Here is a 26,428-nt window from a genome sequence, read left to right on the forward strand (position 1 = left end):
ATAGCCTTTCACCACTGCAGCCCTCGTTGACAATATTCCAGCCCTGCCTAGGTCCAGTCAGATGCCGGTGACATCACTTCCTGTACCACAGTGGTGCACTACGTTTGTGCTTCTACATGCAGTGCTATGCAGTACAATATTATGCAAACATGTTGCATAATATTGCACATCTCTGGAATTTAGGGAAACCCTGTTCTATTGTGAACATGACATAGAAAACGACAAGTTTTTCTATGTGTCCTTGAAGTTACCTCCGTTTATCATGAGGAAAAATGCATGAGGTGCGAACAGGCCCTTAGAAGTAGAACCTGATTGGCCAGAGTTTAAGGGTTAGAGTTACTGCTGGAGGGCAGAGCAGAGAAATCAAAGTTTCTGCTGTAAACTGATTTACTATATAATTTCTACAGCTACACAGATCAGGGAGGGCTTTTTTGTAGCAAGGGCATTGGGCTGCATTACCCATTGCTGCCACAAAGCAAGAACAAGGTATATTGCTTTCTATCCGAGGAGTTCAGTTCACACCAATATGTGGAGTTGGTCTGCACCAAAGAAAAACTGTTTTCCTGCTCCATGTCCAACTTGCTGTAATGCAGTGGGAATGTGTGGCGTGCGACAGCATGGTGTGAAGGAGTCATAGAACCTAATTTTAATGTAAATTTAAGATGCACAGCCTGACCTATTTTAGCACAAGCTTTTTTTAATATAAAGCATAACTGTTTTAGTTTGTGGCTTTTTGTCCTGTTCCCTTGACTGCCTTGCTTTGAGACACAAGGAAATGAGAATAGATGTTCCTTTTGCAAGATGTTCCTTTATGTTTAGTAGATGGTCATCAGGACAGTAGTGTGATCTGGGCATTCAGGAAAACTATTTGCAGTTTTCAAACCATATTTCTTTCTTTTTTAGGTCCTTATTCATCTGGGGCTTCTCCTGTAAACAGTGGAAGTCTGCCCTGTTACACATCTACCCCCAACATCCTACCCAGACTTTCCCAGCCATGCGTGACAAGGGGTGGAACAATCAGGGGGACCAGCCGTGGAGGGCGTATCCTGACCAATGGCTATCGCTGCCAGACCACCTTCAAAGGTCAGACTTTTTATTTATTTTTTGTGATCCGTTTATAGGGTTTTTACGTTCTACTTGGTCCCATTGTATGGAGGAAAGTAGACACTCTTGCTTGCTCCTGAGAAAGGACTAGGGTCTTTGAGATTTGTAGTGTGCATAAAGCAGTGTGTGACCACAACAAAGTGGCAGTCTGTTGCAAATATGTGCAAGTGAGGGGGGAAAGGAAGGGATTCAAGGGCTCAGATTGTTGCAAGGGAGCATAAAAAAGCAGTAAAACTTTCTCCGAAAATCTTATCACTGCTTAACATGGGGCCACCAGGCAATAGCAGATTATGGGGCCCCTGGCAATAGATTATGGGGCCACACAGTATATACACACACATGCACACGCACGCAATTAAGCCAGGAATGGTGGTTTGCGACAATGGCACCAACCTCTCTGCCCTCCGACAGGGACAACTGACCCATGTGCCCTGTCTGGCTCACATCCAACTTGGTGGTGCTGCAGTTCTTGGGCAGGTACCCAGGCTTACAGGATTTCCAGGAAAGTCATATAATGCCAGTGCTTGGCTGGCTGACCTCCAAAAGGAATTGAACCTGCCCAAGAACCACCTAATCTGTGACATGCCCACCAGATGGAACTCGATGGCCATGCTGCAGCGGCTGCACATGCAGCAGAGGGCCATTGATGAGTACCTGTGTGACTAAGGCACCAGGACAGGGTCAGGGGAGCTTGTGTTTTTTTTTTTTTTTTTTTTTTTTTTTTTTTCCCCCCCCACACCAGTGGGCCATGATCAGGGATGCATGCACTGTCCTGCCTCCATTTGAGGAGGCCATGAGGTTGGTGAGCAGTGACCGTGCATGCATCAGTGACAATCTCCCTATTGTCCACCTGTTGGAGCACACGCTGTGTGGAATAATGGACAGGGCACTTGAGGCAGAACAGGCAGGAAGAGGACTTCCTTGCCTCTTGCCGCCTTTATCCAGACAGTGTTCCTGCTGGCCTGCCGATCATATAGAGGTGGAGCCTGGCACTCGGCATCAGCAGCAGTCTTTTAGGGATGATTTACAGTCCCAAGAAACCCGTGGACTTGTACGTGGCTGGGAGGAGGTGGCTGCAGATCATGTAGTCCTTGGTGACCCAGAGGACTCCGGACCGAATACCTCAGCTAACCTACACTGCATGGCCTCCCTGATCCTGCAAAGCCTGTGGAAGGATCCTCATATTCAGCAGATCAAGGAGAGGTATCATTAATGGCTGGCAACTCTCCTTGATTCACATTACAAGGATAAGGTTGCAGACCTCCTCTTGAAGTCAGAGGGAACAGGATGAAACCTCTTCGGGAGGCCTTTCAGAAAGGTCTGTGCAACACATTCCCAGAGACAGGGAGGTTACAAATTCCTGGTCCTGGACCATGTGTTGCTGAGGCTTCAGTCGGTCACAGAAGGAGCGGTGGAGAAGGTGTCCGTCTGACCAATGCGTTTCGTTCGAGGTTGTCTCTTCCCACTGTGGAAGAGTTTGTCTTAAATATAATAAAAAGGAGTCACGCGCTGGAATTCCGCAGCAGCCCTCCCTCAAAGTTTTTGGTGACAAAACTCCCAAGTCACTCGGAAAAGGCCAGGGCCTTACCTTTACTGATGGGGGAAATGGTGGATCAAGAAGTATTGACACCAGTCCCTATTCAGGATCAAGGGGACGGTTTTTACTGGCACATTTTGTGGTAAAAAAGCCGTCGGGGAGGTTCAGACTAATTATGAACCTCCGACCACTGAACCGCTCCATCCGTTACAAGAGATTTCGGATGGAGTCCATTTATTACATAAAAAATCTCCTCCAGAAAGATATTTATGGCTACCCTGGATCTAAGGGATGCTTATTTGCATATCCCAATAAGTGAGGAATGCCAAAAATTCCTTCGGATGGCAGTGCAGATAGACACAAAAGTTTAACACTTTCAGTGCAGAGCGCTCCCCTTCGGTCTATCATCCTCCCCGAGGATCTTTACCAAGGTTCTCGGAGAGGCACTAGTTCCATTGAGGCTTCAGTCAGTCTCGATTATTCCTTATTTAGACGACCTGCTTCTAACAGCCCACTTGGGGGGGAGTCTTTCTCAGGATCTGGAGTTAACTCAACTCAGCCTGAGTCGATTAGGGTGGATTGTCAGTCAGGAGAAATCCAAGACAACCCCAACACAGGAGATCCTGTATTTAGGTTACTGGATCAAGTCTGTAGATCAGAAAATTGTACTGCCGGAAGAAAAGATTGACTGGGACGATCTTTGAGGCCGCTGGTTGGTTGAAGTGTATAGCTAGTAAGGGGGCGTGGCGCCGATTGAATAGCTGTGTAATCTGGATGTGGCTTTACTTTAGCAGCCTCATCTGGGACAACAGCAGCGGAAGAGCAGGCGTCTCCCAGGACAACAGCGAAAGCATTGCCAGAGAGCAGCACAGTGGCGGCTGTTTCACCCCTACTGGGGTAAGAGCTCTGGTGAGGGCAATCACATTATTATTCACTGTGCACTGCGAGATAGATATCTATCTAATTTATTTATTTTTTCTGAAGATAATCACGGAAGATTTTCACCATTATTTATCATCAGTCGCCTGTTATTTATCTTTTGGCACTTATCAAATTGACTTTTTTTATAAACGTGGGACTTTCACTGACTGGAATCTTAAAATAGTTTTGCTTTTCATGTTTAATTTTACTTTTATCGGTTTCACTTGTATTTTTGTTATTATTCCTTGCAATAGAAATCTGCACGTTTATCATTGCATTTACAAATATGTTTGTGATTTTCTATGGAATGTTTTTAGTGACACTAGCACACTAAGCACCTGATATAGGGGACTTAGAATGATCTAACCTAATTTGCTGACACAGGGCACTTAAAAAGATTTAACCTTTTTGGGCTTATTTACCAGAGTGCTGATAATTCATTATTATTTTTTCCACACTTTTGTCTCATTTTTTCACAACTTAAATATTTGTTTAACTGAAGGGTATAGCACCAAATCTATTTCCCAATTTTTTTCATACAATCTGTGGCAGAGAAAATCTTTTCTTCAATACAGCCCCAAATGTACAGTGAGGGAAGTAATGTCTGTCCTAGGTCTTATGACTGCAGCTATTCCAGCCGTACAATGGGCCAGGTTCCACCAAAGAGACCTTCAGGGGTTTCTGTTGGAACAATTAAAGGGCAGAGATCTGGAGGAGGTATCGATCCCCCTCAAAAATAAAACGCTCCCTCTCTGGTGGTGGAAGGACAGGGAGAACCTAGACAAAGGGGTTCCTTGGGTCCTTCCTATCACTTCAACACTGACCACAGATGCGAGCAGCTGGGGAGCCCACCTCTGCTCGAGCTGGGTCCAGGACAAGTGGACCCTGGAAGAGAAATGTTTCTCCTCCAATTGGAAGGAGCTAACGGCAATCCTGAGAGCTATTTTTAGCTTTTCAGTCCACAATACAGGGTCACCATCTAAAAGTCCGTTCAGACAACATGACGGCTGTAGCATATATAAACAAGGAGGTACCAGATGTTCATGTTTGATGTTTGTAGCCAGACGCATTTTCCAGTGGGCAGAAGCCAATCTGGAATCCATTTCTGCTGTACACCTGAAAGGGGAGCTGAACAGCATGGCAGACTTGAGTCGACAAAGTTTCGAACCAAGAGTGGTCCTTGCACCCAGTTATTCAATCTTATAACTCACTGGGGAAAACCAGTAGTGGACCTTTTTGCAAGCAAGGAGAATGCAAAGGTTCTCAGTTTTTGCTCGCTAAGCCCAGGAGATCAGCCCCTGGCTGTAGATGCCTTGCAGACTCTGTGGACTTTCAGTCTGGCGTATGCATTTCCCCCCTCTTCATCTCATTCCGAGGGTCCTAACAAGATTCCTCAGAGGATATCTGTTTGATCCTAGTAGCACCGTTCTGGCCCAGGAGACCGTGGTTCACAACGTTACTACAATTGACAGACTGTCCTTCTCTAAGGCTTCCCTGCAGACAGGACCTCCTGTCGCAGGGACCTCTTTAACATCCGCAGGTGGCCACGCTGAAGCTTTCAGCATGGTTACTGAGGAGGAAATCTTAAGGAGTAAGGGCCTGACAGACTAGGTAATTACGACCTTGCTTCAGAGTCGCAAACCAGTCACGAGGGCTATTTACAAAAGTCTGGAGAAAATGTAATAGCTGGCTGAATAGCTGTAAGGAAATAAACATGAATACGGCTAATATTCTACAGTTTTTACAGGAGGGGATAAACAAAGGGTTAACTCTAAGTACTATTAAGGTACAGATAGCTGCCTTAAGTGTGTACCTAGATGAATGCTTACAGGAAAATCCTTTTGTCACTAGGTTCTGTAAGGCAGTTGCTAGACGTAAGCCGGTCAGTCAACAGTCCCATCCTGGGATTTAGCAGTTGTGCTAAAAGCTTTCTTGGGGTCACCCTTTGAGCCAATCTCAGAGGCCTCCCTAAGGCTTATTACATTTAAGACAGTACTCCTGGTGGCAATCACTTCAGCCCGTAGGGTCAGTGAAATCCAAGCCCTTTCCATCAGTGAACTGTTTTTACAGATCCTAGAAGACAGTCATTCTAAAGACAGACCCTGGGTTCTTACCAAAGGTAGCATCTAGCTTCCATAGGTCACAAGATACTGTCCTCCCCTCATTTTGTCAAAATGTAGCAAATAAGAAGGAACAACATTTTCATTTATTGGATGTGAGGAGGTGTATTCTAGAGTACCTAAAAGTAACAAATCCATTCAGAATCTGACTCCCTTTTTGTCCTTTTTTTCCAGGCAGCGTAGGGGGCAAAAAGCTTAAAAAGTAACCATGGATTAGGCTAGCTATAGCAGAGGGGTATAAGGCCTTATATAGAAATCCTCCTGAGGGTGTGAAAGCTCACTCCACAAGAGCATTGTCTGCATCCTGGGCAGAAAGAGCTGGTGCCACCCCAGAGCAGGTATGTAAAGCAGCCACATGGTCAAGATTTTCCACCTTTACAAGGCATTACCGACTGGACCTAATGTTTAGTCAGGATCAGGCCTTTGGGAGGAAAGTCCTCCAGGCCGTGGTCCCCCCCTAATCTGGTAAGTACTCGGAGAGCCTCTCAAGGGCTGTCCTGGAAGAACACTTGGGAAAACTGGAGTTAGTATTTACCGGTAACTCCTTTTCTGGTGGTCTTCCAGGACAGCACGATCCCACCCTTTGATTATAGTGATGTACTAATGTTGTTACCTGTCATGGTTTATATGTTTTGCAGTTCCATCCTTCCGTTCTTGGTGAATGACTGACCAGGGACCTGAGGGACTGCCTTTTGAACTGTGGCAATGTGTTTCCTGTGTCGATAAAAGGGACTCCATCTCTCAAGGGCTGTCCTGGAAGACCACTGGAAAAGGGGTTACCGGTAAGTACTAACTCCAGTTTTTTTTTTCCCCAACGACCCCTGGAGTCACTCACTGGTAAGTACCTTTGTTCAAGGGGTGCGACATGTAGTCCCTCCGGTGCGTCCACTGTTACCTCTGTGGGATCTGAACCTGGTGCTATCGGCGCTGCAAAAACCACCATTTGAGAATATCGGGGAGATCCCTCTGACTTTCCCAGAAAGTGGTCTTTCTAGTGGCCATCGGGCAGGAGGGGTTTGGAACTGGTGGCCTTGTTCTGCAAGTCGCCCTACCTGGTTATCCACAAGGATAAGGTGCTGTTGCATCCGCAACAGTCTTTTCTGCCGAAAGTGGGCTCAGCATTTTACCTCAATGAGGACATCGTGTTATCTGTGTCCTAAGCTGACACGTCTTAAGGAGGTGGCCTTTCACGCTCTGGATGTGGTTCGGGCTCTTAAGGTGTATTTGTCTCACTGCTCCCTTTCGGAAGTCACTCTTTTTGTTTCGGTGGCTGGTCCAAAGAAAGGCATCCCAGTCTCATCGGGCACCATTTCCAGGTGGATCAGACAGATTGTAGTTCAAGCCGATGCCTTGAAGGGGCACGTGCCCCCCTTTCTGATCACAGCCCACTCCACAAGGGCAATCGAAAGTCTTGGGCCTTCCAACGCCAATAGTCTGTCGCTCAAGTGTGTAAAGCGGCTACCTGGTCATCTGTCCACACGTTTACAAAGTTCTACAAGGTAGATGTCAGTGCATCGGCTGAAGCTTGTTTTGGAATTTGAAATTTTGCAGGCGGCCGTATAATTGCAATTGAGTATGCAATGTTTTTCTCTTCCTGTTTTTTTTTCTATAAACGCAGTACCGTTTAGTTAATGCACTGTTGCATTAAATTCTGCAGTTTTTGGTGCGGTTGTGGGTAGTCACTCCTGTTGAGGGTACCCTGGTTTTATGGTGGATTATTCCTTGCACTGTTTTTTTTTTTTTGTGGGTAAAGTTTCACTAGTTCCCACTTGCCATGGTGAATGAAGGTTTTTTTATGCTGTTTTTCCACCCCTCGTTTGGCACTGCTTGGACGTCCCAATGGCTAAGAGGAGCTGTCGGTCGGTGAATATAAGAGAAAATAGGATTTTTTGTACTCACCGTAAAATCCTTTTCTCTATAATTCACCGACCGACACAGCACCCGCCCCTCCATTTTCTCTTTACGTTATACTGCTTGTTGATGTACCGATGACTGCATGGCGGGGGGGGGGGGGTTGTTACCCAAGGGACCCCCCCCCCCCCCGGGTGGAACTGGAAAGTTCTGTGTGTTACATAACATGTAATGCCTAGTATTCTCCTAAAGGTGGGCGTATCAACCCAATGGCTAAGAGGAGCTGTGTTGGTCGAATTACAGAGAAAAGGATTTTACAGTGAGTACAAAAAATCCTATTTTTTTGATCCAATACTTTGCAGCAGGGCCCATTCCTGCTCTCCAACTAGAGTTTGAGGTGTTGCAGTGTTGTGGCGCCAGTGCCTAAGGCCCAATTTTTATGCCCCCCCTCAACAGGTGCATGTAATTACAATTCTTGATATATTTCACAGCAGGGCCCGTTCCAGCACCCACCAAGAGTAACTGTGAGGACTTAGTGTTATGGCACCAGCATCACCACCACAGGCCCAGTCTTTCTACCACTGTTCAACAATGTCGTGTAATTACAATTCTTGACATAGTTCACAGCAGGGTGTTTCAGTGCCCACCAAGAGTCACTTTGAGGGCTTAGTGTTGTGGCAACACCAACACCTTAGGCCCAAATTTCTGCAGAGCATATAGGGCAGGCCCCTACTTTCAAACATCCAACTTACAAACATCTCCTTGCAAACGCAAGGAGACAACAGGAAGTGAGATGAAATCTACCCCTAGGAAGGGAAATTTTCTCCTGTAAGAGTTAATATGGGAAAAACATGTCTCCTCTCCACTGATGCTTTATCCCAATCCTTGTTTTACTAAACCCCAAACTTTCAAAAAACGTTTGTCATTGGGACAAAGCGAGGTGAAATCTTCTGAAGGGGCGCACAGACAGCAAAAAGTTACAGGGGTGATGACCCTTCACTGTTTTCCAAAAAGCTTAAAATAATTTTTTTTGACTGGAGCTACACTTTAACAACTTCAGCCCCGGACCTTTTTACTGGCCAAAGACCAGACCACTTTTCGCAATTCGGCACTGCAACACTTTAACTGACAATTGCGCGGTCATGCGACAAGGCTCCCAAACAAAATTGACGTCATTTTTTTTTCCCACAAATAGAGCTTTCTTTTGGTGGTATTTGATCACCTCTGCAGTTTTCATTTTTTTGCGCTATAAACAAAAATAGAGCAGCAATTTTGAAAAAACACATTTTTTACTTTGTTATAATTAATATCCCCCAAAAATATATAAAACCTTTTTTCCCTCAGTTTAGGCCGATACGCATTTTACATATTATTTTTGGTTAAAAAAATCGCAATAAGCAGTTGATTGGTTTGCGCAAAAGTTAGTGTTTAATAAAAATGCCATAAAACTAGCCCCTACTTTGTCTTTTTTTTTTTTTTTTTTTTTTTTCTGCTGCAACATTATGGCAGACACATCGGTCATTTTTGACAATTTTTGGGACCATTGTCATTTTATACAGCAATCACTGCTATACAAATGCAGTGATTCCTGTGTAAATGACACTGGCAGTGAAGGGGTTAAACAGTGGGTGGCAGTGTAGGGGTTAAGTGTTCCTAGGGGTGTGTTACTAACTGTGGGGGGCTGGGCTTTCATTTAGTGAACACTGATCTCTGTTCCAATCATATGGAGCAGAGATCAGCGTCACTTGTTGCTAGGCAGAGCTGGGAGATGCTGTTTACAATGGCATCTCTCCATTCAGCCACCCCGTGAGACGATTTCCGGTATGCCCGTGGCGATAGTCCACGGGACCCGCGACCAGACTCACGGGTCCCGACCAGCACGCGAGCGCGCCGCTTGTGGCGAGCTCGGAATGGCAGGGCGGCATTAAAGATTGGACGTACCTGTACGCCAAAATGCCTGCCCATGGCATTCTGCCGACGTACATCGGTGTGGGCTGGTCGGGAACTGGTTAAAAATGTACCAGTTCAAAATTACAGATTCTACTTGACGACAAACCTACGCAGTCCCTGTCTTATTTGCACCGCCTGTATACTGTTCTGAGTATATAGGGCCCCCATGCCTTTCTTTTCTTTTTTTTTTTTTTTTTTGATATGGGGTTCCCCTTAATATCCGTAAGACCCAAAGGGGCTGGTAATGTGGAGGGTGGGGGGGGGGGGTTTACCCATGCCAATTTTCTCAATGATTTTCACCCATATTGTCGGGGCCAGACATTACATTAAAACCTCAAGCAGTTTTCATTTTTTTTCCGTTAGAAATATCTTTTTTTTTTTTTTTTTTTTTTTTTTTTTTTTTCACTTTAAGCGTCATTAAAGAGGAAGTAAACCCTCCTAAACATGTTTAGCTTGTTAGATAATACTTTTCTCAGGCAGCTGATCGCTGCCTGAGAAAGTGAACTTACTTGTCACATTTTCGTAAAAACCGCCGTTTACGTTTCCGTGACGTCAGCCGCGCTTGCGCTGTGTGGTCGTGCGAATGCGGCGTATACTGTCTTGCCGACTTTCATCTTCCTGCCTCTCTGCCTTTTTTTATTACGAGGCATTCTCCTCACTGCGGCAGAGGAGAAGTCTCGCGTTGTAATCCTATCCCTGCTCTTCCTGACACTCCCCCTTGTGACTGAAGACGTCACGCAGGGGAATGAATGCTTTGTTGCCTTAGTAACGGCAACCGAGATCGAGGCTTGGTTAGGATTTCTATTGACGCTACGGCGCATGCGCGAGATTTCCGGAGTGAAATCGAACTAAGGGCGGAAATGACGTCCGGAACGGACGTCAAAGCCCTAATATGAAATGGCGCGGGAGATACCCGGAAGGAGGATATTTTGTAAAAGAGAAAAAAAGGTATTTACAGCGCTCGTTTTGCGATATAACATAAATAGAATGAAGGCTGATGTACAGTATTAGAGTAAGATTATTAAAATGGAAATTTTTTGGGCGGGTTTACTTCCTCTTTAAAATCGGTACTCCCGGAAAAAACTGAAGTTTTCAAAACTTTTTTTTTTGCATTGATGCATGTCCCCTGGGGCAGGAGCCGGGTCCCCAAACCCTTTTTAGGACAATAACTTGCATATTGGCCTTTTAAAATTGGCACTTTTTATTTTGAACGTTCGAGTCTCAGACTTTAACGGAGTTCTAAAGGTCGCGCAAATTTTCATTACGTTCGCAGGTTTTGGACCGAACCGGGGGGTGTTGGGCTCATCCCTACTGAGGACGCCAATCAGGCTCGCACTTGAAGCTTTGTTATAAAACAGATGCTCTCATTGTCAGATCTCAGAGCAACTGAAGAGAAGTCTGTCACACAGGAGAGCTAAGGCCCGTAAGGGGTGTATACAGGAAATACCTTGTTGGCATCAAGCTGATGTTTATGGTGGCATTGTTTTGCTAGACTATTGCTCAGCAAATGGTACATTTTACTAGAGTGCCTCTGCTTTTGTGCTTGGCACTATGGCTTCAGGAGTTGCCACAAAGGTACCAAAACCACCCCCAGGCACTGTGAACTCCAGTCAAGCCTCCACACTGTCATCCTCTCGGGAGATGCCAGATATGGCAAGCCAGGGTGAATAACATTGGAACCAATTGGTGGTGCAACTGCTTCTCACACTTCAGCCCCTGTATACATGACTGAAGATGCATTTTCCTCTGCCCTGCAAGCCTAGAAGGAATATTAGCAGCTTTATTCGCATCCTCTATCCAAATGGATAGGAAGCATGCTAGGTCCCCCTCCACCACCTCAAACCATTTACCAAGGGAACAGTGGGTACAGGATGAGGTATTATCCTCAGGCGATCACAAGGAAAAACCAGTAGATTATTCCTCTGCGGAGGAAACAGTTGATGAACTTTTCAAATTCGTAAGTTTGTACCAGCAATCTCTCAGATTGCGGAGATGGTTTGTTCCACTTTCATGCTACCCCTAACAGTCAGCTGAAAGTTTGGCTTCTTCCTTGGGTTCTTTAAAACCTTTTATAGCCTTTTCATACATTTTCGGTCCATGCATTACTAGAAAAGCTTATTTATGCTGAATGGGATCACCCGGATAAGCATTTTCTCTCTAAAGAGATTCTCAGTTCTCTATCCCATGGAGAAATTCACCAAAAGATGGAATGTACCAGCAGTTGACGCTGTGATTTCGACTGTGAATAAAAGATTTTAACTTGTCCAGTAGACAATGCACAAATGCTTAATGCTTGTGCTAATACACATGCGTAGGACCCTTAGGTTAAAAAAAAATTGGTCAGCCAAAGCACCTTGCAAAAGGCTTCTGATTAGTTTCCCTTCATGGGGATCGACTATTTAGGGAGGATTTGCACAAATGCATCCAAACTATTTCTAGTAGGAAGAGTACTCTTTTGCCAGTCAAAGTATAAACATCCTTCATTTTAAACTGACTTTTTTTTTTTCTCCTGTGCCAGGGGCTTCCGCCTCTAGGCAGTGGCGACAGCCTCCGCCGTCAGACTCTAGAGGAAAACCTCAGGGTCACACCCAAGCACAAAAGACCTGGAGCCAGAAATCTGCGAAGCAGAATACTAAACCTCATCGACGGGCGCCCCCCCTCGCCAGAGTGGGGGGGAAGACTTCTGCAATACTCACACGTCTGGCAAAAGGAAATTCAGGACAGATGGGTCATCTCCATGGTGTCTCTAGGATACAAACTAGAATTTTGGGAGTTTCCACTGTCTCGTCTTGGGTTTTGTCAGTGTTTTTACCCAAAAGTCCGGCGGATTAAAAGTATTTTTTGCACTCCAATCTGTCCGCCGGACTCATTTCGGCGGACAATACGGCTGTGTGTGTGCCAGTCTGCCGTACTTTTAAAATGAAAGGACTTTTCCCACCCGGAGAAAAGTCCGCTCATTTTGAGCGTGTCTCCAGGTAGCCGGGACCAGCGAAGGAGGCGTCGCTGGCCCCGTCACCTGGTATGGACTTTAAGGGGAGTCGCCCCCCCCCCCCCCCAGGTCCATATGAGACCCTTATCCGAGCACGCTACCTGGCCAGCCAGGAAAGGGGGTGGGGACGAGTGAGCGCCCCCCCTCTTGAGCCATACCAGGCCGCGTGCCCTCAACATGGGGGGGTGCCTTGTCCCCATGTTGAGGACAAGGGCCTTTTCCTGACAACCCTGGCCTGGTTGTCTGGATCTGCGGGCGGGGGGCTTATCAGAATCCGTGAGCCCCCGGATCCTGGCCCGCCACCCTATGTGAAATGAGTATGGGGTACAATGTACCCCTACCCATTCACTTGTAAAAAAAAAAAGTAAAAAAACACAACACACAAGGGTTAAAATAGTTTATTGCACAGCTCCGGGGGTTTTCTTCCGTCTTCGGGGTCTTCTCGCCGGACTCCTCCGCTATCTTCTGCTAGCTCTTTTACTAGCAGAGGAGCCCGGCTTTCTTCTTCGCCGCCGCCCTCTTCTTCCGACTTCGGGCGTCTTGTTATAGGGGCTCACGGATTCCGATAAGCCCCCTGCCCACAGGCCCCAACAACCAGGGTTGTCAAGAAGAGGCCCTTGTCCCCAACATGGGGACAAGGTGCTTTGGGGTGGGAGGGGCCGCGCGGCACCCCCCCATGTTGAGGGCACGCGGCCTGGTACGGCTCAGGAGGGGGGGTGCTCGCTCGTCCCCACCCCCTTTCTCTGCTGGCCCGGTAGCATGCTCGGATAAGGGTCTGATATGGACCTGGGGGGGACCCCCATGCCGATTTTTCGGCGTAGGGCTTCTCCTTTAAGTCCATACCAGGTGACGGGCCAGCGACTCCTCCTTCGCTGGCCCCGGCTACCTGGAGACGCGCTCAAAATGAGCGGACTTTCCTCCGTGTGTGGGCGAGTACGTTCATTTCAAAAGTACGGCGGATAGTCCGGTGGACTTAGTGCGCCATATTAATCCGCTGCAAAAGTACCATGTGTGGTCAAGTAGCTCGTTCAGAAAGTCCGCCAGACTAAGTCCGCCGGATAGTCTGCCTCCTCTTTGCCTTCAAACTACCAAACTATTACCCTTATGCCGCGTACACACGTAGCAAACAGAGTGAAACGAATAAGGTGGTCAGAGAGAGGAAAAATAATATTGGAAAAGTTGTGCGGAGTGTATAGGTAGCATGAGCTTGTCCATTGTTTTAGTTCAAGAGGTTAGGCTCAGCAGTTTAGAAGTAGCGGGAGTGTTAAAATTAACAGGGATGTTGACGTCGCCAAGAATTGTTGGAATTTCAGAAGTGAAAGTAGGGTAGCCAGACAAGAAGTTGTCAAGGAAGTTTGCTACCGGTCTAGGGGGGCGATGGATCACAGCAATTCTCAATGAAACTGGAGAAAATAAACACATGGTGAGCTTCAAATGAGGGACAGAGGGGGGTGGATTAAGAACCTGAAAAGTGCTTTGAGGGGGATAGGATTCCTACACCACCTCCTTTCTGTCCATTAGGCCTGGGAGAGTGAGTCCATAGGCCACCATAGGAGGGAGAAGCAGGAGAAGGAAGGTCAGATTCTTGAATCCAGGTCTCGGTAATTGCAAGTAGGTTCAGGGAGTTTGTGATAAATAAGTCATGAACGGAGTTAGAGTGGGTATTCCAAAGAGCACAGGAAAATGGGAGTTTGGTTCTAGGCTGAAGAGGAATAGAAATGAAATTGTGTGGATTGCGTCTGGCCAACATACCCAGCACCCCCATCCTCTGATAGCAAAGGTGAATGATGGCAGTCTAGGATTTGGGGAAATATCTCCCGAAGTTAAGAGAAGCCGAAAGGTGAGTGGTGATATGGGAGTGTGACTTATGGTTCCCAATGTCCGCTACTATATAAATAACAAATGTCCACAATGAATAACTGAGATGTTAAAGTACAGTTAAAAAGAATCCAATAACTGTAGACTGAGATTTTCTCCATTAGCCCTGAAGCAAAATAGCACAGTAACGGGCTCTGTGTGGTTTTGACACCCTCTGCCTTTTTGTTCAGCTTTCACATCTTGAACAAATTTTTCCTGCAGGTCCAGAAACTTTTAGAGGAGCCCAATGTGTCCCTAATGGAATGTATGGACATGGCCCATGCCCTGGGAGAGACTTTCCAGTTACTCAGGTCATATCACGGGTAGGTAGATTTTTATTTGAATTGCTGACTTGATGATTTTAATTCTCTGGTCTTCACTTAAAAATGACAAGGGTACTTTTAGAAATGCTTGGTAATGACCATATGCAAACTGATACTTTTGCAGAATTTTTGTTAAGATACTTTTTATTTTCCCTCGCCATTCTGCTCATGGCACACTTTTTCAGCGAGGGTTCACTAATTAATAAATATCACTTCCTAGGTATTTGGGTCTTCTCCCTGGAACATGTGACAGGGCGCATCTGAGAAGGCACTGGTGAGGAGCCTTCCTAGGATGCATTGGAGGTTTTGCTTAACATTACCAAGGCCTTACTCAACCATAAAGTAGCAAAAATGGTAATTGAAAGTAGAAGCCAAAGCTTAATGAATAAGATTAGGTTTTCATATTGGTATGCAGATGCATGCTTGGGTTTTATTTTTAATGCATTTTTTTGGGGGGGGCTTTAAGCAACACACCACTTAATGCAATGACTTGCCTTCAATATAGTATAAGCCAGTGAGTGGCTTAAGGGCAAACTTTGATCTAATGCTTGTTTTTTTTTTTTTCGTTTTTTTTTTCTAGGATGCAAATGCCCATCTGTGTCACAAGCGAAGTGTCACGCCTAGTACACGCTCTACTGCAAGAAGTGAGTACTAATATTCTGCACCCTAGGATGAAAGTAAAACTGAGTAGGGTCCAACTAGCCAATTGGGTTAACAGCCTAATTTTAACAATAATTGCGATGAACCTCAAATATAAATTCAAATATTTCAGTTTAAAATATGTTTGAGTAAATGCAAATACAAAATGCATTTCAATTAAATCTGCAAAACTGGGCATACATTTGGGGAATTTTTCTTTTTTTGGCAGTGTGATCAGGCTTAATAGCCTGTAATGAATGACTTTGAATGTTTTCATATAGTGGTGATCATACAATTTGCACAATAACTCAATGGCTTTATTTTTTTTTTTTTTTCTTGAGCAATCATAGCTCTGTGTGCTTGGTAGGTGGCACTGTAAACTGTCCACAGTAAATGACTGAAATGTATTTTTACTTCAGACTGGAACGACACTCAGCTTGGCAGTCCAGAACATGAGGAAAGTTTCAACAGTACGGACTCTGGCCAAGGAGATTCCCGCAACATGACGTCAGTTGACATGTCCATGAACAACCAAGCCACCATCCTTCCTGTTCATGTTTACCCCCTCCCCCAACAAATGAGGGTTGCCTTCTCTGCTGCCAGGACCTCAAACTTTGCTCCAGGTACCCTAGATCAGCCGATTACCTTTGACCTCTTGCTCAACAACCTAGGAGACACCTTTGATTTCCAGATGGGCCGTTTTATGTGTCCTGTTAACGGCACATATGTTTTCATCTTTCATATGCTAAAGCTTGCTGTCAATGTTCCACTGTACGTCAACCTGATGAAGAACGAAGAGGTAATGGTTTCAGCCTATGCCAATGATGGTGCTCCTGACCATGAAACAGCCAGCAACCATGCTGTCCTACAACTTTTCCAAGGTGACCAGATATGGTTACGGCTACACAGAGGAGCAATTTATGGCAGTAGCTGGAAGTACTCCACTTTTTCTGGGTATTTACTGTACCAGGATTGACCAGCCAGTTTCTTGGTGCTGGGGCCAGTACATGAGCAACTTAAGTAATGGTAAATGGTTCCTTTTTTTTACCAATGCAGTTGTGTGATTTGGAACTATATAGGCCCATTAAAGGACTGGACCTGGATAGGCCATGCAGAGTTTCTATGGTCTAAAGCTGGCCATGCATTATACAATTTTTTTTTTTTTTTTTTTTTTTTTCAATTTCCTTTTAGATTTACCTTTAACGATGTAATGCAAGGGCTTGCCTGATTGCATACAAATTGAAAGTGTTTAGGTTTGACATGTGTGGTTTTGGTAAATCTAAAAGAACATTTTATAATGTATGGCCAGCTTTAGGTGTTCCCCACAATACCATGGAAATGTTATCTGGTCTAAATCTGTATGCACAAATGTAGTCATCCCAAAATGCTTTGGTGGAAAGTGTGGGTTTTTGTCACTTAAATAAGGATTCTGGTGTGTAGCAAGGTCTGCTGGTGTTTGTATGGAGTGGAACTGCTTTAAATAAACACTGGTTGCAATCTTCTGTGTCATTTATGGTCTTTTAAAGTGGGGTACCCCCTAAAAAAAAAAAAATTATTATTAAAAGCCAGCAGCTGCAGTATTTGTAGCTGCTGGCTTTTAATAATCGGACACTTATCTGTCCCAGGGTCCAGCGATGCGGGGGAACGAAGCCCCCCCCTCGCTCACCTCGCGGCGCCGTCATGCATACTGTGGGCACCCGGCTGTGGCTTCACAGCCGGGCACCCACTGCGCATGCGCGAGCGGCGCAGGGCGCCGTGATACGCCGTACAGTCACCTGGGACACATGACAGGTTCCAGGTGAATGTGCGGCGCGAGGGGAAGTGATCTCACCAGCCCGGGCAATGAAGAAGGCAGACTACGAGGGACCCCCTAGCAACCGGTATTTAGAGGTGAGTAAAAATTTTTTTTTTGCCAATTATTTTTTTTTTTTTTTTTTTTTACGAATTTTAAGTAGTTTTATTTTTTTGGTGGCAACACCACTTTAAATCCTAATCAAGAATGAACAAAAACTTCCAAACAAGTTCTCCTTACCGCCACTAGTTGCTTTAAAGAAACATGCATTTAATAAAAAAGGGCTGGCTCCCCCAAGTGGCCCCTGCTATTTGATAAGCCCAGACATGGCTATAGGGCAGTGATGACGAACCTTGGCACCCCAGATGTTTTGGAACTACATTTCCCATGATGCTCTGGCACTCTGCAGTGTACTGGAGCATCATGGGAAATGTAGTTCCAAAACATCTGGGGTGCCAAGGTTCGCCATCACTGCTTTAGGGAGTGACCGTTTTAAAAATTGATAAAAATTCAAATAATGAACTTCTGTTGCTGCTGCTTGGTCTGTTAAATACACCCTCAAATGCACTTAACTCAAAATAGTTGGCAGCTCCTACAGGAAGGTGTACTTGCAGCCAGGGGAGTAACTAGAAATCACAGGGGCCCCATAGCAAAATGTTGTATGGGGCCCCCCTCACCCAGGAGCAGATCCAGAGTCAAGTCTCGGGAGGGGCACTGACAGAAGTTTTTTTTTTTTTTTTTTTTGGGGGGGGTGTAATTTATCAGGGCAATGTTGGTGCTTCAATCATCACGGCACCATTTGTGTTATGGTGTCAGGATGATTGAAACACATTGATTCTATTACATTGTTATAGAAAATGAAATGGTTCAACTCGCCATAATGCAGAATCAGTAGAAGCCCTGAGTGTCACCTACCACCAGATGCAGATTTTCACTTGTCACATGTTGCAGATTGTCCATTTGCCACGTCACCTGCCACAAGTCACGGATTGTCACGTTCCTGCTAAGGTGGGGAATGGGGATAGTCACGTCTGTTTCCCAGTCTGAGTCAGGCAGCAGAGAGATAATGTAATCTCTCTGCTGGCTGCACAGTGAGTGAGGGTGGAACTGCCAGTTTGCAGGGCGGGCGCTCAGATGTCATCTCTGCTCCGCCACCCACCCACCGAGCCTCCCAGCTGGCAGCTTCCCCACCGCTGCCAAGTCACCCAGCTGCGTCCGCTAGTACAGTCAGTGTGACTGTACGAGCGGCTCACCAGGCCCTCTGCTGTGGGCCCCATAGTGACCTTATGGGTTGCTATGGCGGTAGTTCCGGCACTGATATTTAAGGAGGTTAAAACCTGGGCATATGTGAATGTGTTGCACAGATGTATAAATCCTATTTTTCCTTCACATACACGTCAAGACTATTGGTCAAATTTTGGCATTGGTGCTAAATATGGTCAGTGTGTAAACCTAACAATCATTTGCTCCATTTCCGTCTGATAGTTTACCAGATACATATCCTACTCAAACAATTTCTGGTTCAATAATTTTTAATGCAAGTGTCAGAAAATTTGCAGTAATCTAATAAAAACTATAACAATGGAAGGAGATCATTCAGGTGGTGGGCATGTGCTCACGGAATGTGTCCCAACTGCCCAATGTCGGTCTCCCATTTCTCCCTCACCCTCAGAGGATGCTGCTTCATCACGGACTGTAACAGGATGGCATAGCATTAGGAGATGAATACTTTTGCCGAAAAAGCATCCTCAAGAAGGCTAAACGTTAGTCTGAGACAAGTCCCACTTTGAAGTCCGGCCCTGTGCTGCAACCGCGTGATTAAGTTGCATATAGAAGTGCATCAATAAGGGTAGACCATATATTTCCTTCAGGTCAGTGAAGGAGCGCGGCACACCACCCCTGAATATTTTGCTTGAGATCAGTAACTCAAAATGGCTTCCACCTAGCTCCAGACTTGGCAGTTTGGCCAGTTCAGTGTACGTTTCCCTTTGCCATGCTCTTATCTTTAGGGACGAATGAGCATTGGCCTTGTACAAACTGTACATAACGGCTGTCCTGTTTACTGGAACGAGTTTTCCGTTTTTCAGGACAGCACACTTGAGACCTTGGCTCCTCCCTTCTCAGGAAACTCCACCTCCACCAGATCTTTAAAGCCACTCCTTCCCTCCAGCCCTTCAGTTTTGGTGTTTCCTCTGGTGAGGAGACATCGCTAGGAACCTGGGCTTGTTTTAGCTGGGGAGACTGAGGCCGGTGCAATCCTGGAGGGAGAGACAGGTCTCTCATACACGGCAGCAGGGCTGGGAGTTTACCTGCTGTGTTGACGCGCCCTGTCCTCCATTGTTGAATGTGGAGGCCTGGGGCGTTCATATGGTGCTGCCTGGGGAAGTTGTTTCCGGGAGTGTCCGAGTCTTCCTCTCTAGAGTGGCCAGCATGGAGCTCAAGGCTGGGTCATATCCAGTAGGAGAGGTCACTTCCGGTTGACCCGCGTGTTCCGCGTGTAAACGAACGGCATTAAGGCTGGAGGGAGCCCCATTTAAGCTGTAGTGTCAGCTAGAGGAGCTGCCTGTGGCGGACCACTCGTTCCGGCCGAAGGGTTGTCCGAGACAGTTCCCGTTCTGTGCCAGGTGACGCCAGCACCAGCCACTCCAAGGTAAGTGGAACCCTGGGGTGGTGTTTCCTTAACATTTTCCCACTTTGCTCCACGGATGAACCTCCCTCCTTGGTGGTTAGAGGGGAGGAGTTGCACTTCTGGGACCCTGGTGGTCGGTCCGGGGGGGTGCACTCCTGATGTTGCATATTTTTTTGCTGGCAGGGCTGATGCTGTGCTGGGTTTTGTCATTTCAGGACAAGTCCATTGAAAAATCCAAGCTCACACAGGTTCAATAAAGTGCCCTCATGTAGAAGTGTTAGGAGAATCCTGGGGAAAAGTTTTGTGCAGGAGTTGCGTTGAGGGCATAGTCGGGGAGCATGCTGAGGAATAAAGTTCTCGTCTGGCAGCTTCTGTTAAAGAGCTTTCCAGCACTTTTCAATCTTTTAAGGCTTTGAGAATTTTCAGCCTATGCAAGCCCCAGCTCCAGCGCAGCAAGATGTCGCACCTGGCCCTTTAGCAGATCTCTGCAAATTAAGGGTTACCTGGGGTCACCAGAATGGCATTAGAGGATGATCTTGAGAGCGCATCCTCAGACTCTTCAGAGTTAGACGGAGAGAAGGTGGAAGATGAATCCTCCAGATCCTCCCAATGCTCCTTGGAGGAAGTGGAAGAGCTCCTGAGAGAAATCCACACCATGTTGGGTATCCAAGAGGAGAGAAAAATCCTGGTCTCTCCATGATCGGATGTACAAGGGTCTTGGAGAACCAAAGAAAAAGTTCTTCCCGGTTCATGAGGTTCTGGTAGACGCCATTAAGAATGAATGGCGAGACCTGGAAAGGAAGACTTTCTTTTCTAGAGCGTTTAAAACGCAGATTCCCTTTTTTTCAGAGGATGGAGCTGCTGTGTAACAAATCACCTAGACTGAATGCAGCCTTTTCTCAGGTATCCAGAAAGACGGATTTGGCCTTTGAAGATGCCGTATGCTAGCAGACCCTATTGACAAGAGGATGGATTCTCTCCTCAAATCTTGGGATTCTTCTCTAGGCAATCTTAAGCCTGCCATAGCTGTCACAGTGGTGGCACATAACCTGGAGCATTGGTTAACTCATAAAGCACATATTGAGGTGGGGACCGCAAAAGAAACGATTCTCTCCTCCTTCCCAATGCTTTTAAAAGGAGTCGCATACATAGCGGATGCATCAGCAGAGTCTGTCTGCATGTCTGCTAGGTCCTCTGCTTTGGCCAATTCAGCCAGAGCTCTTTGGTTAAAAACGTGGCAAGGGGACAATGCATCAAAGATCAAGCTTTGAATCCCTTTCACTGGGAATTTACTGTTCAGTCCAGACTTGGAGGCTGTCCTTGATTGAACAGTGGATAAAAAGGCCTTTCCCTTAAAGAAAAAATTGGGGGGAAAAAAAAAATCTAAAGACTCGCCCACAAAGGAAGTTTAACTGTCAGAGGGCAGAGTCCCAGAAAAGTCTGGACCAACAAGGGCAGAGGGTGCAGGGGAGCAAAATTTTCGCCAAGAACAGTCCCAAAAGTCCCAATGACAGGTTAACCCCAGTGGGAGGAAGACTGGGGGCTTTCCTCCCACAGTGGGAGTCGGTTACCTCCAATCCGTTCATACTAGGGATTGTAAGGAGGGGGTACAGTCTGCAATTCTGAAGCGCCCCCTTCCCCCCCCCCCCCCCCCCCCCAACAGGTTGTTAAATACAGATTTACCAGTGTGTGGGAAAGGTGGCAGCCCTATTGGGTTCACTGGAGGATCTGGAACAGCAGGATTTCATGTCGCGTCATGTCATGTTCTAGAAAGGAAGAGACGCACAGGATTTATTTGCAAGTATGGAAGATATTCAATTCTTGGTGCGTGGAGAGCTCCTTTTTAAAGAGGAAGTAAACCCTGATGAGTTTACTTCCTCTTTCATTCCCTGCAAAGGTAAAGCATAATGAACTACTATGCATTGCATAGTAGTCCATTATGTGTCACTTACCTGACACAGGAGCTAGCGATGTCACCACTTTCCCCTGTAGTCCGGCGCATCCATCTTCTTGGTGGGTCTCGCTGCTCTGCTGCTGTCCCCTTTCCCTTTTAATAGCCTATAAGTTTGTTAAATTTGAGCATGCCAGCTGTAGATGCAGCAGTCTTCCTTAATCAAGAACTTGTCTTGTCCAGTAGATAACGCACAGGGCTTGAAAGACCCTGACTAGAAATTGAAGTCCTTATTAAAGGCTTAGTTTTTCTTTGGCCAATTCAGCTATTCAGCCAGCTGTTGCAGTACTTGGTATCTGCCAGTCTGTAAAATGATCAGGTCAAACGGTCTGATAGGCCTAACCAGGAGGATGATCTGCCTGACAGATATTCCTCGAGCCCTGTTTTTTTTTTTTTTTTTTTTTTTTTTTTTTTTTGCTGCTGATGCCTTAAAGGATTCAATACACCAGGTTTCTTGTTTTGGCTTTTCTGTATACGCACACTTTTGTGCCTTAAGAACTGGTCAGCCGAGCTTCCTTGTAAAGTTATTGGCAGGTTTCCCGTTTTCATGGAGAATGTTTGATCATTTGGACAAATGTATCCAAAAGATTTCTGGAGGGAAGAGGTCTCTACTTCCTGTGAAGAAAAGCACCAGATGTGCCTTGTTTAAAACCTCAGGGACTGCGTCCTTTAAATGTGTCAGCATCAAGGCAGTTCTGCCGCCAACAGGGCACCAGGGGAAAGCCCCAGGGCCAGAAGAAGCCCTGGGTCAAAAATTCTTCTAAACCCAGCACCAAGCCCTCCTTTTGAGGGGACGAACCCACACCATTGAGTGGGAGGGAAGGCTGCTGCACTTTGAAGAGATTTGGAGAACAATAATTCAGGACGAGTAGGTTACAAGCTGGAGTTGCAGGGGGTACTACATGTAGTGCATCAAGGAGTGATTGTAGCGGTTCCTGTATCTGAAAGGGGCACAGGGTCTTAATTATACTGGTTTATGGTTTAGAAACCAAACAGGGACACGCAGCCCATTTTGGACCTAAGATCCCTGAACAACTATCTACTTGATACAGTCCTTTTGGATGGAGTGTCTTAGTGGTAACTTCACTCTGAGGGGAGACTTTCTAGCCTCCATGGTTATAAAAGAAGTGTATTTACACATACGATCTTTCAGCCTTATCATAGGTTCCTACATTTTGCAGTAGAAGAATGTCATTTTCAGTTTGTGACTCTATCCTTCAGGCCTTCTACAGATTCCCAGGTGTTCACAAAGGTCCTAGCATCTGTACCGGGTCTTTAAGGGCCCAAGGGATCCCTGGTGCTTGGCTATCTGGACGATTACCTGCTCAGAAATCACTCCATCAATGCTCTAGAACAGGGCATAATATGCACAGTGTTATTTGAAAAGCTTAGGCTGGATCATAAATACGGAAAAGTCAGCCTTGAAACAGCTCAGTCTAAAGTATTTAGGTCTGATTCTAGATATGGTTCAAGCAAGAGTATTCTTGCCACCTGTAAGGATGGCCTGAAGGTTCAGACCTTCCGTACTAGACAACCCTCCATTCGGCTCTGTATGAGTCTTCTAGGGAGGATGGTATCTTCCTTTGAAGCAGTGCCCTATGTCCAGTTCCATTCCAGGCCTTTACAACAAATCTTGCTGGCTTGGAACAGGAGACAAGCCCTGGATTATCCAATGTGCTCATCTCCTTGGGCATGCTCAAGTCTAAACTGGTGGTTGCAGGATCAGAACCTGTGAGACGGAAAATCCTTTCTCCCGGTATCTTGGAGAGTGCTGACTACAGATGCCAGTCCCTAGATGGGCTTACAGCTCAGGAGAAATGGTCAGGGAATAGAACAAATCCTGCCCATCAATGTCCTGGAATTATGGGCAGTACATCTGGCCTTTTTAATCCTGGACAGTGGAGCTTCAGGACTGCGTTATCTGGGTTCAGCCTGACAGTGCCACTGCAGTGGCCTATATAAATCACCAAGGCGGTACCAGGAGTCCTTCACCTCTGAAGGAGGTGAACCACATACTAGCCTGGGCAGAGGGACATGTGCTGATTCTATCGGCAGTCAATATGCCGAGAGTAGAGAACTGGAAGGCAGATTATCTCAGCCGCCAGCAGATCTAACTGGGGGAAATGGTCCCTATACCCAGAGGTGTTTCAGGAAGTTTGCCAGCATTGGATGGCCGGAGATAAACCTATTGGCATCCAGGTTCAACAAGCTACAGCAATTTGTGTCTTGAACAAGGCATCCTCTGGCAATTGGAACAGATGCTCTGATGGTTTCATGTAGCCAGTAATCCCTGGTTTATGCTTTTATCTCCAATCCCTCTCCTTCCACATTTTGTTACGCAGGATTCAGAGAGCAAGGGGGGGGGGGTGTTAGTCATTCTGGTGGCACCAGACTGGCCCAGAAGGCCCTGGTTCCCAAAGATTGTGAGGCTGACAATAGACAAGCCATGGATGCTTCCACAATTCCCCGATCTACTGTATCAAGGTCCTGTATCCCACCCCAATATACAGTCTCTAAATGTGATGGCATGGCTATTGAAGCCAGAGTGCTGAAGGACCATGGCATCTTGACCAGTAGTGTCTACCCTAGTGAATGCTAGAAAAGCTGTCACTAGGAAGATTTATAAGTTCTGGAATTTTTTTTTATTTTATTGGTTGGCATGAAGCTAGAAAATGGCATCCTTGGAAATGTGATTGGGAGAATTTTTTTCTTTCTAGTCTGCTGTGGAAATCATATTGGCTTTGAGTACAATCGGAGGTCAGATTTTGGCCTTGTCAGTATTCTTATAAAGGGCTTTAGCATCCCATTTGTTAGTCTGAACCTTTATGTAGGGGGCTCCTTGTTTTCTCCCCCCCCCCCGGCAAGTAATTTGTGCCCCCCTAACTTGCGGACTTTTAGCACTCCCCAAGTCCTGTCCCCTTCCCTTCTTACAGTAGTACTAACCAACCTGATTCCTATACTGACCACTACACTACATGGTCCATGATGCTGACCCCCCATACTATACTGACCACGATGCTGACCCCCGTGCTATGCTGACCACGGTGCTGACCCCCGTGCTATGCTGACCACGGTGCTGACCCCCGTGCTATGCTGACCACGGTGCTGACCCCCGTGCTATGCTGACCACGGTGCTGACCCCCGTGCTATGCTGACCACGGTGCTGACCCCCGTGCTATGCTGACCACGGTGCTGACCCCCGTGCTATGCTGACCACGGTGCTGACCCCCGTGCTATGCTGACCACGGTGCTGACCCCCGTGCTATGCTGACCACGGTGCTGACCCCCGTGCTATGCTGACCACGGTGCTGACCCCCGTGCTATGCTGACCACGGTGCTGACCCCCGTGCTATGCTGACCACGGTGCTGACCCCCGTGCTATGCTGACCACTGTGCTGACCCCCGTGCTATGCTGGCCACTGTGCTGACCCCCGTGCTATGCTGGCCACTGTGCTGACCCCCGTGCTATGCTGGCCACTGTGCTGACCCCCGTGCTATGCTGGCCACTGTGCTGACCCCCGTGCTATGCTGGCCACTGTGCTGACCCCCGTGCTATGCTGGCCACTGTGCTGACCCCCGTGCTATGCTGGCCACTGTGCTGACCCCCGTGCTATGCTGGCCACTGTGCTGACCCCCGTGCTATGCTGGCCACTGTGCTGACCCCCGTGCTATGCTGGCCACTGTGCTGACCCCCGTGCTATGCTGGCCACTGTGCTGACCCCCGTGCTATGCTGGCCACTGTGCTGACCCCCGTGCTATGCTGGCCACTGTGCTGACCCCCGTGCTATGCTGGCCACTGTGCTGACCCCCGTGCTATGCTGGCCACTGTGCTGACCCCCGTGCTATGCTGGCCACTGTGCTGACCCCCGTGCTATGCTGGCCACTGTGCTGACCCCCGTGCTATGCTGGCCACTGTGCTGACCCCCGTGCTATGCTGGCCACTGTGCTGACCCCCGTGCTATGCTGGCCACTGTGCTGACCCCCGTGCTATGCTGGCCACTGTGCTGACCCCCGTGCTATGCTGGCCACTGTGCTGACCCCCGTGCTATGCTGGCCACTGTGCTGACCCCCGTGCTATGCTGGCCACTGTGCTGACCCCCGTGCTATGCTGGCCACTGTGCTGACCCCCGTGCTATGCTGGCCACTGTGCTGACCCCCGTGCTATGCTGGCCACTGTGCTGACCCCCGTGCTATGCTGACCACTGTGCTGACCCCCGTGCTATGCTGACCACTGTGCTGACCCCCGTGCTATGCTGACCACTGTGCTGACCCCCGTGCTATGCTGACCACTGTGCTGACCCCCGTGCTATGCTGACCACTGTGCTGACCCCCGTGCTATGCTGACCACTGTGCTGACCCCCGTGCTATGCTGACCACTGTGCTGACCCCCGTGCTATGCTGACCACTGTGCTGACCCCTAGGGATGAGCTCAGGCGTGTTCGCATGGACCATGTGCAGAGCCCGCCATGAAATCGGCACTGCGCTAATCACAGGCAATGAGACATTGCCCCGATGTGCGGCTGCAGAGATCGGGCAATATCTCACTGCCTGTGATTAGCGCTGCACCGACTTCTTAGCGGGCTCTGCATGTGCTCCATGCAAACACGCCTGAGCTCATCTCCACTGCTCCCTCTCCGCAGACCATGTTCAACCCCCCCCCCCCCCCCATACACCTTACCTTCTCTTTGTTCTCCTTCGGTCCGGAGGGGAGGAGAAGGAGGCAAAGACAGTGGTGGCTCACATTCATGATTTCTTGTGTCCCCCT

At 47.3% G+C, this 26,428-nt stretch overlaps 1 protein-coding gene across 1 annotated transcript in view; it reads left to right on the forward strand.

The window, feature by feature from the left end:
• Window positions 1-16,788, forward strand: part of CAPRIN2 (caprin family member 2) — a 125,028-nt gene extending 108,240 nt beyond the window's left edge. The window contains exons 18-21 of the mRNA XM_077469014.1: window positions 904-1,083; window positions 14,552-14,652; window positions 15,233-15,296; window positions 15,711-16,788. Of these exons, the coding sequence (XP_077325140.1) occupies window positions 904-1,083; window positions 14,552-14,652; window positions 15,233-15,296; window positions 15,711-16,267 (902 nt within the window). The 3' untranslated portion in view covers window positions 16,268-16,788. The remainder of the gene's footprint in view (window positions 1-903; window positions 1,084-14,551; window positions 14,653-15,232; window positions 15,297-15,710) is intronic.
• The last annotated feature ends 9,640 nt before the right edge of the window (window positions 16,789-26,428 follow it).

The sequence above is a fragment of the Lithobates pipiens genome, unplaced genomic scaffold (genome assembly GCF_037356315.1).
Source record: "Lithobates pipiens isolate NorthernLeopardFrog02 unplaced genomic scaffold, aLitPip1_a1.2 Scaffold_8, whole genome shotgun sequence".
Taxonomy (NCBI): Eukaryota; Metazoa; Chordata; class Amphibia; order Anura; family Ranidae; genus Lithobates; species Lithobates pipiens.